The following is a 14,422-nucleotide window of genomic DNA, read 5'->3' on the forward strand; positions in this document are numbered from 1 at the left end:
GCTTTGAGAGCCTCACAGCACCATGTGGCCCAGTTTTAGCCCAGTGCCGTGCACCTCCTGGCCTGCTCCAGGACACGTGGTGCCTCCATGCCAAGGGGAAAGGCAGTAGGAGGCCAGGGCTGTGCCCTGGCAAGGTGCAGCAGTGCAGGGAGGAAGGGCCTCTGACAGAAATTGAACATCAAGGCAGGAAGCCTCTGAAGGGGCTCTGAACGTGTGCTGTGCACCAGGCAGGGGAAACCTGGGCACCAGTGCGTGCACAGCCATGCAGACTGGTGGAAGTGCACACGTACACGGGCGAGCAGGCAGCTGTGGCGAGGGTGAACAAATGCAGTTGCAATGAGGCAGTGGGCAGATGCCACGTGAGCATGCGGCACAAGTCCAAGAGGGATGAGAGCGCACAGTTCCAGAGGCACGAGTTTGCCAGAGCCACAGGGTAACAAGCTGTCTTGGGTCCTGCACCCATTCCCGCTTCCCGCAGCTATGCCCAAGTGCACAGCAGGATGACCAAGGAGCCATGCCTGGCATGGGGCATCCGTTCCCCAGCAGGTGGGCTGGTGGAGCCATGCCCAGAGCCTGACCTAGGCCTTTGGCTGAAGACCACCCTAGTGCCCACTGGCACCCTTGACATGGGTGTCTGGGCTGCCCTGGTTGGGCTTGGGAGGTCTTAGTGCCAGAAGTGCATGCCACCAGGCCATGCCCCTGCCTGCAACAGCATTGCTCCATCTGTGCCCTGCTACATGCTGCTGCCTCTGGGTTCTTCCCCCAGGAAGCTCAGCAGGATACACCAGGATGTCCTGGGCTGCGAAGAGCCTGACTGGGCTGGGCAGCAGTATGCTGAGCCCTCTGCTCTCCAGACACACAGGTCTGCCAAGTCTCCAGAGATCAGGAGAGACTTTTAGAGCAAATTCACATCATCTCTCTACCCACAAGGGATTCCACCTCTTATCACTGTGGGATTTTTGCATTCTCCTTCCAGGTTATCACAAATTCTCAGACTTTTAATCAAGACTCTTCACTGGCTAAACCAAGTCCTGGCTGCAGCTCTCCACTCAGCCCACAGGCACACATCCATGGCACTATGATCTCAGGTGGGGCTGACCCCCTTCCTTGCCCCAATCAGTACACCAAGGCCCTTCTTGAACCAGTCCATGTTGTGCTGTGGGCTAGCTCGGCTGTGTTGGATGTCTTGCTCCCAAAGGTGGGAAGTCAAACCATGAGCTCCCGCATTGCTGCCCAGGTGCGTATAGGGAGAGCAGCTGATCAGAGGGATGCTGTAGGGCCCTCTGGGGGTCCAGAAACGTGAGGCAGAGCTGGCTGCAGAGGCCATGGAAAACACGGATCCAGATAACACCCAGCTGCATGCTGCCCTGGCCCTGTCTCACTCCGCTCACAACAGTGCAGAAGTGGATGGTGGTCCAGAACCAGCAAGCCCAAGCTACCCAGCATGCAGCAGTACATGCTGGGGGCTGACCTGCAGGAACCATACACCACCATGTGCTGGGGGAAAGCTGCTCTGCAGAGAAGGACCTGGAGGTCTTGGCAGACACCGAGTTGACCATGAGCCAGCAATGTGCCCTTGTGTCAAAGACCAATGGTATCCTGGGCTGCATTAGGAAGAGCATTGCCAGCAGGTCAAGGGAGGTGATCCTGCCCCTCTATTCAGCCCTGGTGAGGCCACACCTGGAGTACTGGGTCCAGCTCTGAGCTCAACACTATATGAGAGACATGGAGCTATAGGAGAGACATGGAGCTACTACTCCAGCTAGCTGGAGTGAGTCCAGTGAAGGGCCACTGAGATGATTAAGAGGCTAGAGTGTTTCCCATATGAGGAGAGGCTGAGAGAGCTGGGACTGTGCAGCCTGGAGAAGGGAAGGGAAGGGAAGGGAAGGGAAGGGAAGGGAAGGGAAGGGAAGGGAAGGGAAGGGAAGGGAAGGGAAGGGAAGGGAAGGGAAGGGAAGGGAAGGGAAGGGATCTTATTAATGTGTTTAAATACCTGAAGGGAGGGTGTAAAGAGGATGGAGCCAGACTCTTCTCAGTGGTGCCCAGTGACAGGACGAGAGGCAACGGGCACAAACGGTATCACAGGAAGTTACTTCTGAACATAAAGAAAAATTTCCTTCCTGCGAGGGTGGCTGAGCACTGGAACAGGTTGCCCAGAGAGGCTGTGGAGTCTGCATCTTTGGAGATATTCAGAAGCCATCTGGACAGGGCCCTGGGCAACATGCTGTATGCAACCTGCTTGAGCAGGGGGTTTGGACTAGATGATCTGCAGAGGTCCCTTCCAACCTCAACCATTCTGTGATTCTGTGGGTGGTTAGCATTAATTAGTTTGGTGCTGGTGAGCCAGTTATCCAGCAGGGGACCGTGGACATCTGCAATAGCATAATGAGGTGGTTTTGCTGTGAATTGGCTGCATCAGGAGTGTCTCGCAGATGATAGCTGGGCTTTCAGACAAAGGGTAGGCCAGGGCGCTGCCTTCCCATCGCTGGGAGTGCAAGCACTGCTGGACACTGCTCCTGGATAGCACGTGGCCTGGGACACAGGGCATGGGGAAAACAAGGTGCCCCATCTGTGGCCATCTGTGCCACACACGGTGGTATTCATGAGCAAGCACATGCAGCTTCATGGTTAGTAAAATGCCATGGCACATGTCATATGATGGATTTGCACTGCCTGTCATGCTGTTTTTTTAAAAAAAACCTCTGGGGTGAGAAACTTCTAATCTCAATGGGCTCTGCAGTGTGGGTGCATTTTATAGATTGATTTCTTTGCCCAATTAAATTTCAAACAGAGCTCTCAGCATTAGCCTGTTTGGAAGTGCCATTACATTGATTTGGGGAAATTGCTTGCTGTTTTTTTATACATCAGTAAAATCTTTTGGCATAATATGTGGCTTCCTGTTTCCTCTCCTTGAGTGAATAACAGCAAGTACCAAAAGAGGGAATTTTAATGAACTCCCAAGCTTATGGAACGACAATCCTAAGAAGAGGCCAGCCTGCCTACCATTTGCTACCAAACAAGGCACAATCTGGAAATGTAACATATCAACTAAAGCAAAAGAGCAGGGAGGGAAACGCAGGCATCTTCTGTGCTCGCTTCTTGGCGGTTGTGCCAAGGTGCTGGGTTCTCCATGTCCAGAGCAGGGAGGCGATCTCCACACTGTGGCCAGAGGGTTTGCAGTGCAGCAGCTGGAGAAGTCTGATCACGAAAGCAGAGCCTTGCTCTGCCCTGCAGGGCTAATTCAGCCCATGGAGAGGAGTATGACTGATGGAGGCAGGTCTACTAGGATTTCTAACGCTGCATGAAGAGACAGTAACTAACATCTGGGTCTAAACAGGACATCACACAGAGACCTTGAGAAAGTGACTCCCCTGGGTAAAAGAGGTGACGCCAGCAGGAAACCCACAGCAGTGCGTGTCTCACTCAGCAGCTGTCTGAGGGTTGGCTCACCCTTCCTGGGTAGCTGCCTGTCATGGGTGTCAGTGGGGAGAGACCAGCACCCATCAGCAAGCTCCATCACGGGGGAGGCAAGGGCTGGGGTTGCCAACATTGGCTTACAGGGAGGCGAGCTCAGATGTCGCGGTCTCCACTGGAGGCATTCAGATCCCATTCACAGAGCCTAGACTTGGCTCTTGGACCTAGCACCACAGCTCTGCTCCAAACTGTGCACCACAAGCAGTATGGCAGAGAGCCTACAGAGGCTTGGGGTGGCAAGGAGAACAGAACGTGTTCAGGAGTGAAGTGGGGTGGGGGTGATGCAAAGTGGGTTGAAACGCCAGAAGCAGTGGCTGGGAGAGGGGCTATGAATGCACACAAACTGCCTGAATTCCCAGGAAAAATGCCAAGCTGAGTCCTTTATACTGCAAGCAGCACCCTCTCCCCACTGTCTCAGAGGTGCCTGCCTGCACAGGGTAATTCTCAGGAGCCAGAGTAGAGAGTGCTCACCCGGCTTTTGTCCACATCTGCAAGTGGCCTGTGAGCTGTGGATGCAATTGCTCTGATCCTCATCTCTCTCTAGTCTTGTCAGCTTCTGCAGCCTGCGGCAGAAAATGGCTCTTTCATGCTGCTCTTTTATTGTAATTAGTACCCTGGCAACAGCTCTGTAAGCAGCGGGTCTGGGGCTGTGGGGCAAAGGCTGGCTCAAAGCAGAAGTGAAAGGGACAGAAATAACATGCATATTTGTGCTCCGAAGGTAGAACTGTAAGAAGGTGTCCAGACTCCATACACGCGAGTGCAATCCAGCTGCTAAGGGGCCCCATTAGAAGGGAGGAGGTGGAGTGCAGGGCAGCCTGCTCCAGCGAGGGCCTGGCAGGCAGCCCGCTCCGGCACGCCATGGGAGCCAGACGGAGATGATCAGAGAGACAGGCAGAAGTGGCCCGCACAGTCCCAGCAGGCAGGGACAGCTCGGGGCCAGAGGAGGAAGTGATTTGCTTGATGTTTTAACCAGCCTTTATGTTGAAGAGAAACTTGGACTTGGGCTAGACCAGCAAGCCCTCCTCAGACCAGGAAAACAAGTCAAATGTCCTGTAAAGCAGGTTTGTTGGGTTTTCTAAGGTACTAATAAAACAAGACTCCTCGACCTTTGAGACAAGCACAGGTGGCACAATATCAGTCTCTCAGTGCATTTATTCCTTCTTCCCACCCTTTTGTTTTGCAAATGCTTGAATTAATATGACCTGTAGTCATGGCTGAATGAAGATCTTATGCTGTGTGCCTGCCGCAGCCTGCTTAGACCTCTTCACAAGGTACTTGCGGTCTGTGGGTCTGCAATGGCTCCTTGCCAGTCTCCCTGCTTCCATGGGTGTCCCTGGACAGAAAGAAATCTCACCCAGAGCACTTTCTGGACATTCACTTACCTAGTCCACATTCCCCAGTCTGGCTATGAGGTGAATGTGGGAGACCATGCTGAAGCCTTTGCTGAAGTCAGGGTAAGCCACTGTTCTCCGCTTAGCCACATGGCTATCTCTCTTGTTGTAGAGGGCAATCAGGTTGGTCAGGCACAATTTGCTGTTGTTAAATCCCTGCTGGCTATTCCCAATGCCTTTTTTGTCCTTCAAGTGCTTGAACTGGCTGCCAGGAGGATTTGCTTCATTACCTTCCCCGGGACTGAGGTGAGGCTGAGCAGGCTGTAGTTCACCAGGTCCTCCTTTTTGCCCTGCTTGAAGCTAGGTGTGACATTTGCCTTTTCCCATTCATCAGGATTGCTATGTCCTTGCAAAGAGATGGGAGAGCAGCCTCGCAATGGCATCAGCCAGCTCCCTCAGTACCCTTGGATGCATCCCGCCAGGTCCCATGGACTTGTGTGTGTCCAGCCAGCTCAGGTGCACCCTAAGTCAGTCATCTTCTTGTGTGAGTAATGCCTGCAGACTCTGCTGCTAGGACCAAGGAACTGGGAGGCTCAAGGGCAAACCTCAGCAGTAAAAACTGAGTCAAAGAAGTCCTTGAGTACCTCAGGCTTTTGGGGGTCCATGGTTGCGCGGACCCCTGCCCCAGTGAGCAGCGGGCCCACATGTCCCTTAGCTTTCCTTCTGTTGCCAATGTACTTCTAGGAGCTCTCCTTGTTTTTCACACCACTCGCTGGCTCCCACTGGTTCCCACTCCAGCTGAGCTTTGGCTCTCTCAGGTTCACCACTGCCCACCCAGGCGATGCCTCTCCATCCCTCCCAGGGGGCCGGCAGCTGAGCGGGATAGTGAGACTGGCAGGGGCAGCAGCCTCACCAGCAAGGGCCCGGCCGCAGCAAACCCCTGCTGTGCTGCTGGTGCCCGTGCGCCCTGCCTCACGCATTGCTGTCTCCTGAAGCTCTGTGGAGGAGTGCAGGTCCAGGCTGCTGCGCGTCACCCTCCTTCCAGGCTCTTTGCTAGAAGGAATCTGCTTTTGCCGAGGTCCAGCTCACCCCTGGCAACCTGCTGCACTTAATAAATCCAAGGTTTCTGGTTTTCTTTTTCATTCCAGCTTCATTTAGCCACATTATGAGCTGATTGGTATGTTGAGGCTTTTTGGAGGGGTGAACTCCTGGATGTCAAAACCTGGAAAGTCCCCCTGCCCTGCCCAGTGCCTGGATTTCCTGCAGGCCCAGAGAGCTTGTGAGTGCCCAGTGTGGGAGGGCTGCAGTGCTTTCCGCACTGCCTGCAGCTATTAGTAGCTCCTTCCATTTCCGTTTTCATTTTGCTCTGCGCTCTGGTGCTGGGAACCGTGCGGCTCCACCCTTGGTGCCAGAAACCTGTACAGCGCAGGGGTTCTGGGACACTGGCTGCAGCAGCAGCCTCCAGAAAGAGCCAGAGGCTGCAGTTGTCCAGGCTGGGAAGGAGAGCTCATTAAATGCAGCAGAAGAAACCCAGGCAACATCCATTTTGCAGCTGTTAATTGCTCAGGTGACTGCTGCAAGAGGAGCAACGGCCCCACAGGTATGGAGCGGCAAGAGCTGGCATGGGCCTGGCATTGATTTGGGAGGGGGATGGCCAGCCAGGATCTCACTTGCCGGCCAATTTGGGCATGCAGGGGGCAGCTGATGGGGGCCAGTGGCCCAGAGGAGTGCTGGGCAGCTCCGGTGCCATCTCTGCCAATGCCAGGAAAGTGGGATAGGATTGGCGGTGCTGGGGGCTGGGGGCCAATTTGTGAGCCCAGGGCTGGGGCAGGCCCCTGGGACAGCGCCGTGTTTGCAGCCCCGAGGTGGCCCTGCTCAGGACATGTGGGACCTTCCCCAGAGGTGGCTGCATTTCAGGAGTGAGCCAAGGGGAAGGAGAGCTTTGTTGCACTCTTTGGGGTGCTCAGTGAGCTCTGGCTGTGCAGTCGCCAAGGTGCTGTTGTGGGTACTGGGACACAACAGGCATTGCTGACACCCCTCTCTGCTGCAGATGGCTCATAAATTGGAAACACCAAGCAACCCCGCTGCCCCACTAATCCCCAAGGCCAGGGAGGGGCGAGCACAGCGTGCCACATACGTCCTCCTGGCCCTGTGCGCCGCGGTGCTGTACCTCGCCGGGGAGCCCCTGGTGCACACTGCCCGCGCCCTCACCTCCCACTTTGCGGCCCTCCAGATCGGGGCACTGCTCAAGGGCACCTGCTACCTTGCAGAGGAGATCTTCCACCTTGAGGCCAGGTGAGCCAGCGCGGAGGGGGCTGTCTCGTGGGCTCGTGGGGCCACCCTGGAGCCAAGACCATAGCAGCCTGCGGGGTGTCCTGTGGAGACCCGCTCCTGCTCACTCCCCACGCGTGCCCTTCATGCCGACAGTCTGCCATCCTCCAGCAGCACACACTGCTCTCCATCAGCCTCACTCGTCTCAGCTCTTCCTCCTCCTCCTCTCCCCCTCTCCTGCCCGCCCCATTCCCTGCTGTGTCTATGGACCCCTCCCTCCTTTCTAGGCTATAGCTCCCCAGCTTGCTCTTTACCTATAATGCCTGGGGAATAAATCTCAGCTCCCAGTCTTCTCCTAACTTCAGGCACCAGAGCGTATGGGGCTTTTGGAGATAATGAGTCTGTTGCTGTCCAGCACAACACTGCATCTGCTCCTCTCTGAGACCAACAGGTGCTGCACGAGACCCATGGCCTGTCCCAGCTGAGGGCACCCCAGGGTGGTCCGAACAGAGGCCGCCTACCCCTGGGGCCCCATACGGCTCAAGGAGATGGGCAGCATTGGCAGGGAGGTGGGAGCATGCCCCGGGCAGCATGCCCCAGTGCCAGTGCCAGGGGTGGCGTGCCACGGGGTCCAGGGAGGGCAGGCGGGAGGGCACCAGCCTGTTACCTGTGTCCCTCTCCCACCCAGGCATCACGGCAGCTTCTGGAGGGCCCTGAACGCCTGCCTCCCCGTGCACTGGCACATGACCCTGCTGCTTGTCTGCGGCTCAGCCTATGTGGCTCTTCTCGATGGAGACAGGCAGCTGCTCGGCCTCCACCTCAGCCTCGCCTGCCTCTGCCAGCTCCTGATCCTCGCCCTCGGTCTCCACGTAAGGGGCCAACGACCTCCAGCCTGGCCAGGCTTCACAGGCAGCGGTCGTTACAGGGGGACAGGGGTGTGTGGGCAATCCCCAGGCTGGTGACGGGCAGAGGGCACAGCTCTGCTTGGGCCCTTGCTGGCTGGTGGCATGTACAGGCCACCCACACGCAGCACTGCTGCTCCTGCCCAGCCAGCTCGGGGCCCTGCTGCAGGAGAAACCATCTGATTAGCTCAACCCTGAATAGCTGATCTCCTCGGCCCGATATTGCCGTGCGTCCCAGCAGGAGGGCCAGGTAACCACCTGCACTCAGACAGACTTTTAATGAGCTCAACTGCCCTGGGGCGCTGGCACCATCCCCGGCACAGGCAGAGCCCGACTGAGATGAAAACATGGGTATTTTTAAACCTGTCAATCAATCTAGTGCTTGAGGGGGAAAGGGTAGCTTGCACAGTCTCCAAAGGGTTAATTAGCAGACATGCGGCAGAGCCACGCTTGCGCTGCACAGCACATCTGCAGCCTCGCAGAAGGCTCCGCCTTACCCTGGCAGAGCCAGAGGGGGAAAGAGATCACCCAGGCTATGGAAAGGTGCTTTGGGGAGGGAAGTCTTCAGGTGCCTGTGGGCTTTGAACACCCAGTTCCTGCTACATGAACACGTAGAGCTGGCAGGGGCCATCAGTGGCCCTGGAAATCCCACCATCCCTACTGGAGAAGCTCTCCAGTAGATGCTTGGGTGCCTCCTCCTGAGTGCTGGGAGCACTGGGCAGATATGCAAGTTGCACTAGCGCGCATGATCACTAATGATGGTATAGCCAGAAGGCTCACTCCAACATCAGCTTCCTCATCTGCGGGTAGGAGGTGGACACTAGGCTGCCACAGTGGTCGACCAGGCTGCACGGGCCGGTGAGGGCTCTTGGCCTCCCTGCCCAACGTGGCGGTGGCGGGAGCAGCAGGATTGCTCCCTCTCCAGAGCTGTTTGGAGATGGCAGCCTCTCTCTAATCCCCGTAAGGAAGCTGACTGTTGCAGAAGAGCCCAAGCAGCCACTTTCATCACCAGTATTTCTTTTCTTCCCTCCACAGAAGCCCTCAGCTGTGGAAATATCCGAGATGTCTGAGCGGTCCAAGCAGAACGTCGCTCATGGGCTCGCCTGGTCTTATTATGTTGGGTACCTAAAAATAGTTCTGCCACGTACGTAGCTGTTTCCCTGCATTATCACTCCTACAGATAGAAATAGCCTCTAATAACAATCCTCCCACTTTTACAGTGTTAGCAGGGAAATGGGGAGCAAACTGGGGAGCAGCTGTTCTCAGCCCAGGCAGCTCTTCCCAACACTTTCTTCCACCAGGCCTGAAAGAGTCAATGGAGAAATTCAGCAGAGCCAACCCCAATGTGCTGGCACGCAGGAAGAGCTGGAAGCTCCACATCTTGATCCCTCTGAGCTGTGACATCTGTGACGACCTGGAGAAAGCTGACAGCAATATCCAGTACCTGATGGACCTCCCCGAAACAACCCTGACCCGAGCTGGCACGAAAGGAAGAGTCTACAAACACAGCCTCTACGCAATCAGGGATGAAGACAACAAGGTATGCTGAGAAGTGTCAGCAGAGCAGTCAGCATACATCAGCCCAAAGGTCTTTCTGGCCTCGGATCCTGTCCTAGCAATGGCCATAAGGACAGGACAGTGACCCCTCTCCTATTAGATGGTCTCAGCTTCCAGCAGTCTTCGGTAAGATGGGGGGGCCTGTCCATCACTGCCATCTGTACCCCTTCCTCCTGGTGGTATGCTCCCAGGCTCAGCCTTTGCAGGGGGGGTTGGGGTCACTTAACCCCCAGTTAATTGTCTTAACTCAGGGAAACAGCAGAAAACTAACAAAAAAGCAGATGTGGGGGTCCACGGTGTCATTTGCCATGGAGCGAATGAGTATTTCCTTTTGTTGTGAAAAGGTGCTTGAAAATGTCCATGTTGTTCATTATTTAATTAGACTCTGTCCCATTCCCCCAGTCATTTCTTTTCCAAGCTGGTGAGCCCTAAATTACTCCATCCCCACCCCCACCCCCTTGGCGTTCATCCTCTTCCATGACTACAGGCAAATTGGCTTCGGCCCCCTGCGCCCTTGGAGAGGGGGGACCAGAGGTGCACCCGTTAATCCTGCTGGCACTGCCACAGTCAGAGGCAGTAGCATAGCACTGCTTCTCGCCTGACTCCTCCTAATCTGCCTTTTGATGGCAGCTTTGAGCTGCTGCTTTCAAAGCCCTGGCTGCAGAGACTCCAGAGCCTCTTTCTACAGGGTTCCTCTACAGGGAAGGCTTCCCTGTTCCTGGGGGAGTATAGGCACCACTGGATTTTTCCCGTTATGCTGCACATACTCATGCCAAGTTTCGTCTGACAATCCCTGCTGAGTCACTTGGTGCCAAGCAAGCTCCAGCAGCTCTGAAGCCTGGACCTGCCCTGACCCACTGTGTCATCAGTAAAATCCGTCACTTCCACTCACTGCTGGTTCACTCGTGAATACGCAGCATGGCCAGCTCCTGTCTTCAGGGCCTGCTCCAGCTCCCTCATCACTGGGGTGACTGCCCTCCAAGGCCATTAGTGCTTCTCACGACTCTGAATTTATCCAGGGATCCGCTACCTCTCCCTTTTAATACACTTCTGCCAATTTACCCCGTGTAAGTATCAGACTTATTGGTAACCTGCTCCCTCACAGGGCTCTTTCTGGAAGCTGACGTCCCACCTGCGACCCTCTGAGCTGATTAGTGTATTGGACCCTCTGGTAGTCCGTTCGCAGCTCTTCTCACCAGAAGGACACAAGCAAGGCCCAGCAGTTGGCTGACGTCTTTGTCATCTCAACTGCTTTGGCCTGAGACAGTTCCTTGTAGCTGGTCTCTGTGGCCTGTGCTGCCCCATTTGCAGATGCAAAGCATTAATGTCACTTCTCTGCCTTTTTTGAAAGCTCTGTGTGTTTTTTAATCATCCATCAGCCCTCTTAACTCCCTAGCAAGCTTCTGCCTCTGATGTATTCAACACTGATTTTACGAGGAATTTTTATGGCTTTAACAAATCTCTCAACTTTTTTTTTTTTTTTTTTTTTGCCTAGCCTCCTTCTAGCTTTATGTCTATCTTGCCAGTGTTCACCATCTTCTGTTTTCCTACTCTCCAAAGGATGCTCAGGCTTTCCCTTCTCTAGCAAAAGAGCTACCAAGAAGGTGTGATCAGAAATGAGTCCGGGAAGGGAAGTCTTCATGGGGATCCAAACTCCATGGCGAAAATCACCCCCAGAATCGTGGCTTGGGCTCATCTTCTGGAGCACAGCAAAGCTGGTCACTGTGCCCCAGTGCCCTGTGGGACGGAGGCAGCTCTCTGAGCCTGTCTGATGCAGAGGTCACAGTGGCAGCTGGCTCCCTGCCGTGTCAGCCCCCCTTGTCCCGCTGGACACAGCGCAGCCCCAGGGCCTGCTCTGCTATAGCTGTCCCAGCAGCCCCAGCACACAGCACCCGTGCAGAGCGGGCCAAGGAGCCGCTGCAGAGGGAGGGATGCTGAGCAGGAGGCAGGGGCTCCCTGGAGACCCAGAGATGCCCTCGCCTCAAGGGCTCTGCCCAGGGCTGGGGTTCCCCAGAAGCCCCTTTGCTGGGGGCTCAGCCCTGCTTCTCCCATGCCTTCCTCTTGCATCCCTGCAGCTCAGGCACTGTGTAGTAGAGTACGCCGCCCCGCTGCAGTCTCTCTACGCCATGTCCCAGGACGACTGTGCCGCCTTCAGCCGGGAGGACCGTGTGGAGCAGGCCAAGCTGTTCTACAGGACGTTGGAGGAGATCCTACAAAGTGCCAAGGAGTGTGCGGGCACCTACCGGCTCATTGCATATGAGGGTGAGCAAGCAGGGGAGGAGGGTAGGGGCACCCAGCACAGTGGCTGTGCTCTTGGGGCTTCTTAAATGATCTAGGATTGGAGCAAATGAGGGGAAATACGCAGGAGCTGTGCAGCGTTTGGCTGATATCCCTGCTCCCACGGGCCTGAGGAGGGCTCTGCCATGGCAGGGGAAGGGGCTGTCTGCCAACACAGAAGGACTTCTTGCTGGTGGTCTCAGAGGAGCAAGGAGGATGCAGACAGAGCTGGTCCCTATTGAAGTCCCCAGGGGCACCTGAGACAAGCAGGCCTCACCTCTGGGGTGGCAGGAATGCCCTGCCAAACACTAAATACAACAACGGCCTTTCAGGGGAAGGACTGACTCCCGTAAGCATTGAGTTTCCTGGGAGAAATGGGTGGGTCTGTACAGCTCTCCCTGGCAGTGTGAAGGATGTATATGCTGTGGCTTGGTGGCTTTCCTTCCTTTTTCCTTGCATTTCCCATCTCCCACCTCTGCCTGGGCAGCAGGGCTTGAAAGCAGCTCTTTGGATTCGCACTGAAATGAATCTCATTGTTTTTCAAAGCAAATTCAATGCACTCCCTGATAGGAAGAAGCATTTCCACACAGCAAGGTAGTTCCCATCACAACAAGCACTGCTGGGAATCCAGCACACAGTGTCTTATTTTACCTCTTTTCTTACATTTTGTGTTTACTTTCCTTTCTCTGGTGCAGGGAGCAGGGAGGCAAGAACCGTATTTTGACTTCTCAGGCAGTTCTCTGTGTGTGTGTGTGTGTGTGTGTGTGTGTGTGTTGAGGAATCCCCCAGAGGCTGTGCTCCCTGCCCAGACCCCTTCCTCAGGCCAAACCGGTGAAGGTGGGTTTTGTCTCCTGTTGCAGAGTCAGGGGAAGCTGAGGCCCACTTTTTGTCCAGAGAGCTTCTCCGGCACCTCCAGCAGCAGTGTCAGGAGGAGTACACTGTGTGCGAGGGGACCCTCTGCTCGACAGACCTCAGCCTCCAGATAAGCAAGTCAGACCTGCCACAGCCTCTGCGAAGCGACTGCCTCTGAAGCACCAGTGCTATGTAGCCCCACACCACAGCCTCAGGGCTTTGGTCCTCTTTTTCCAAGCCTTGTTCTTTCACAGCAAATCACTCGCATGGCAGCGTTCCCCAACCTCTTGCAGGAACTATAACTACCATAACCACCCAGGGATCGTGTTTGCTGGAAACAGCTGACTCAAACCACAGTCCTGTGACCTGCTTCCCATTTTATTTGTCCTTTATGTTATGTATTTCTCATATATATAAATTCATCTGGGCCTTTTTAATCTGCTTTGACATGTGTCGTAGAAGGCATTTTCCTCTGGTGGATGTTGTATTATTCCAAATCTTGAGCACAATGCGCAGTCTGCCCTTGGACATCATGTGATGCTGGACAGGACTTTGGAAATCCCACCCACATGTGTTTATGCATGTGCTCAGTCCCCAAAACATCCAAGCTGCATGGCCTGACTAATCTGACAGCTTGTGCAGGCACAAGGAATATGTGCAGGACCTCTATGAGCCCTCCAGCCTGATGGACCCACTGTGCACTTACACACTAACATCCTCATTTTCCACCCACACGCGATTTGGAAGTGGAAAAAGAGGTCAGGCCTGGGGAAGTGTGAGATACGACAGTCCTACAGCAGGAGAAATCTCCCTACATTTGCTGCTTCCAGTAATTCTGTGTTGAGAGCTGGCTGCAGCACCTGCTGACACCCTCTCTGCCCTCATTGCTCCCATGCCCTCCATGGAAGAGTTTCTGTAGCCCTGGATTACATGCCAGATGCCCTGGTCATGCTGGCTTCCTCCAGCAGCCTTAGCAATCCTGCCTGCTGCTCTGGCCTGGCTGTTCAAGGGGACAGATTCCTCTCTGCAGCTAAAGGAGCCGAATTAGGTGTATGCACACCAGGGCCAGACTGCGAGCAGAGACACCTGCTGAAATGCTCACCTACTTTATCTGAACTGATTGTCATGTTGTTTGTCACCCTCCTTTTTCCCAAACGCCTCTGGCCACTTTTGTGGCTGGAGCTAAGAAGAGCCAGTCCTGCTTTGCCCTGAGGACATGAGCACGCGGCTTTGCTTGGCCTGCGCCTCTGTTCCCCGGGCTTGACAGCTGCGGCTGTGCCCGGCAGCCTGGGGCCGGCCTGGTTTCCTGCAGATGTGTTTCTCTTCTGTGGCCATCCCCCAAGCCAAGGCTGCTAGCTGTCCCAGGCCAGCATCTCCACAGCCATGGCCGTGTAGAGACACATACCAGTGGGCACTAGTGTGGGAGTGGGGCATTTAGAGAAGGATGAGGACCCCGGGGGACAAAGATGACAGCTGTGGGTAGGGCAAGGGCTCTGACCCCATGGACACGTCCTAGCAGGAGCTCTGAGAGCAGGGCAGAGTGCAATGCTAGAACTGCTTGCACCGGGTCTGTGGTGCGAGACAGCATACTTTGGGCTGCCCAGCCGCTCGGTGCTGGGGTATGAGGTACCCTCAGCAAGCCCAGCAAGCCAGGCCCTCTCTAGCTGCTCAGGCTAGATTGGGCAGGCAGAGGCAGGGGCAGGGTATGTGCAGTGGGTCTGCTCAGCGCAGCTCTGAGGTAGCTGACTTCTTGGTTCT

The 14,422-nt window shown here is 55.3% G+C and overlaps 1 protein-coding gene across 1 annotated transcript; it reads left to right on the plus strand.

Annotated features, from left to right (window-relative positions):
- The first annotated feature begins 6,163 nt into the window (after window positions 1–6,163).
- STING1 (stimulator of interferon response cGAMP interactor 1) lies at window positions 6,164–13,106 on the plus strand. The gene is made up of 7 exons (XM_026105503.2): window positions 6,164–6,405; window positions 6,856–7,100; window positions 7,765–7,945; window positions 9,014–9,122; window positions 9,280–9,518; window positions 11,611–11,797; window positions 12,673–13,106. Exons 2-7 carry the CDS (start codon window positions 6,856–6,858, stop codon window positions 12,840–12,842), a joined length of 1,131 nt encoding a protein of 376 aa, XP_025961288.1. The 5' UTR covers window positions 6,164–6,405; the 3' UTR covers window positions 12,843–13,106.
- The last annotated feature ends 1,316 nt before the right edge of the window (window positions 13,107–14,422 follow it).

Source organism: Dromaius novaehollandiae, chromosome 15 (assembly GCF_036370855.1).
Source record: "Dromaius novaehollandiae isolate bDroNov1 chromosome 15, bDroNov1.hap1, whole genome shotgun sequence".
NCBI lineage: Eukaryota > Metazoa > Chordata > Aves > Casuariiformes > Dromaiidae > Dromaius > Dromaius novaehollandiae.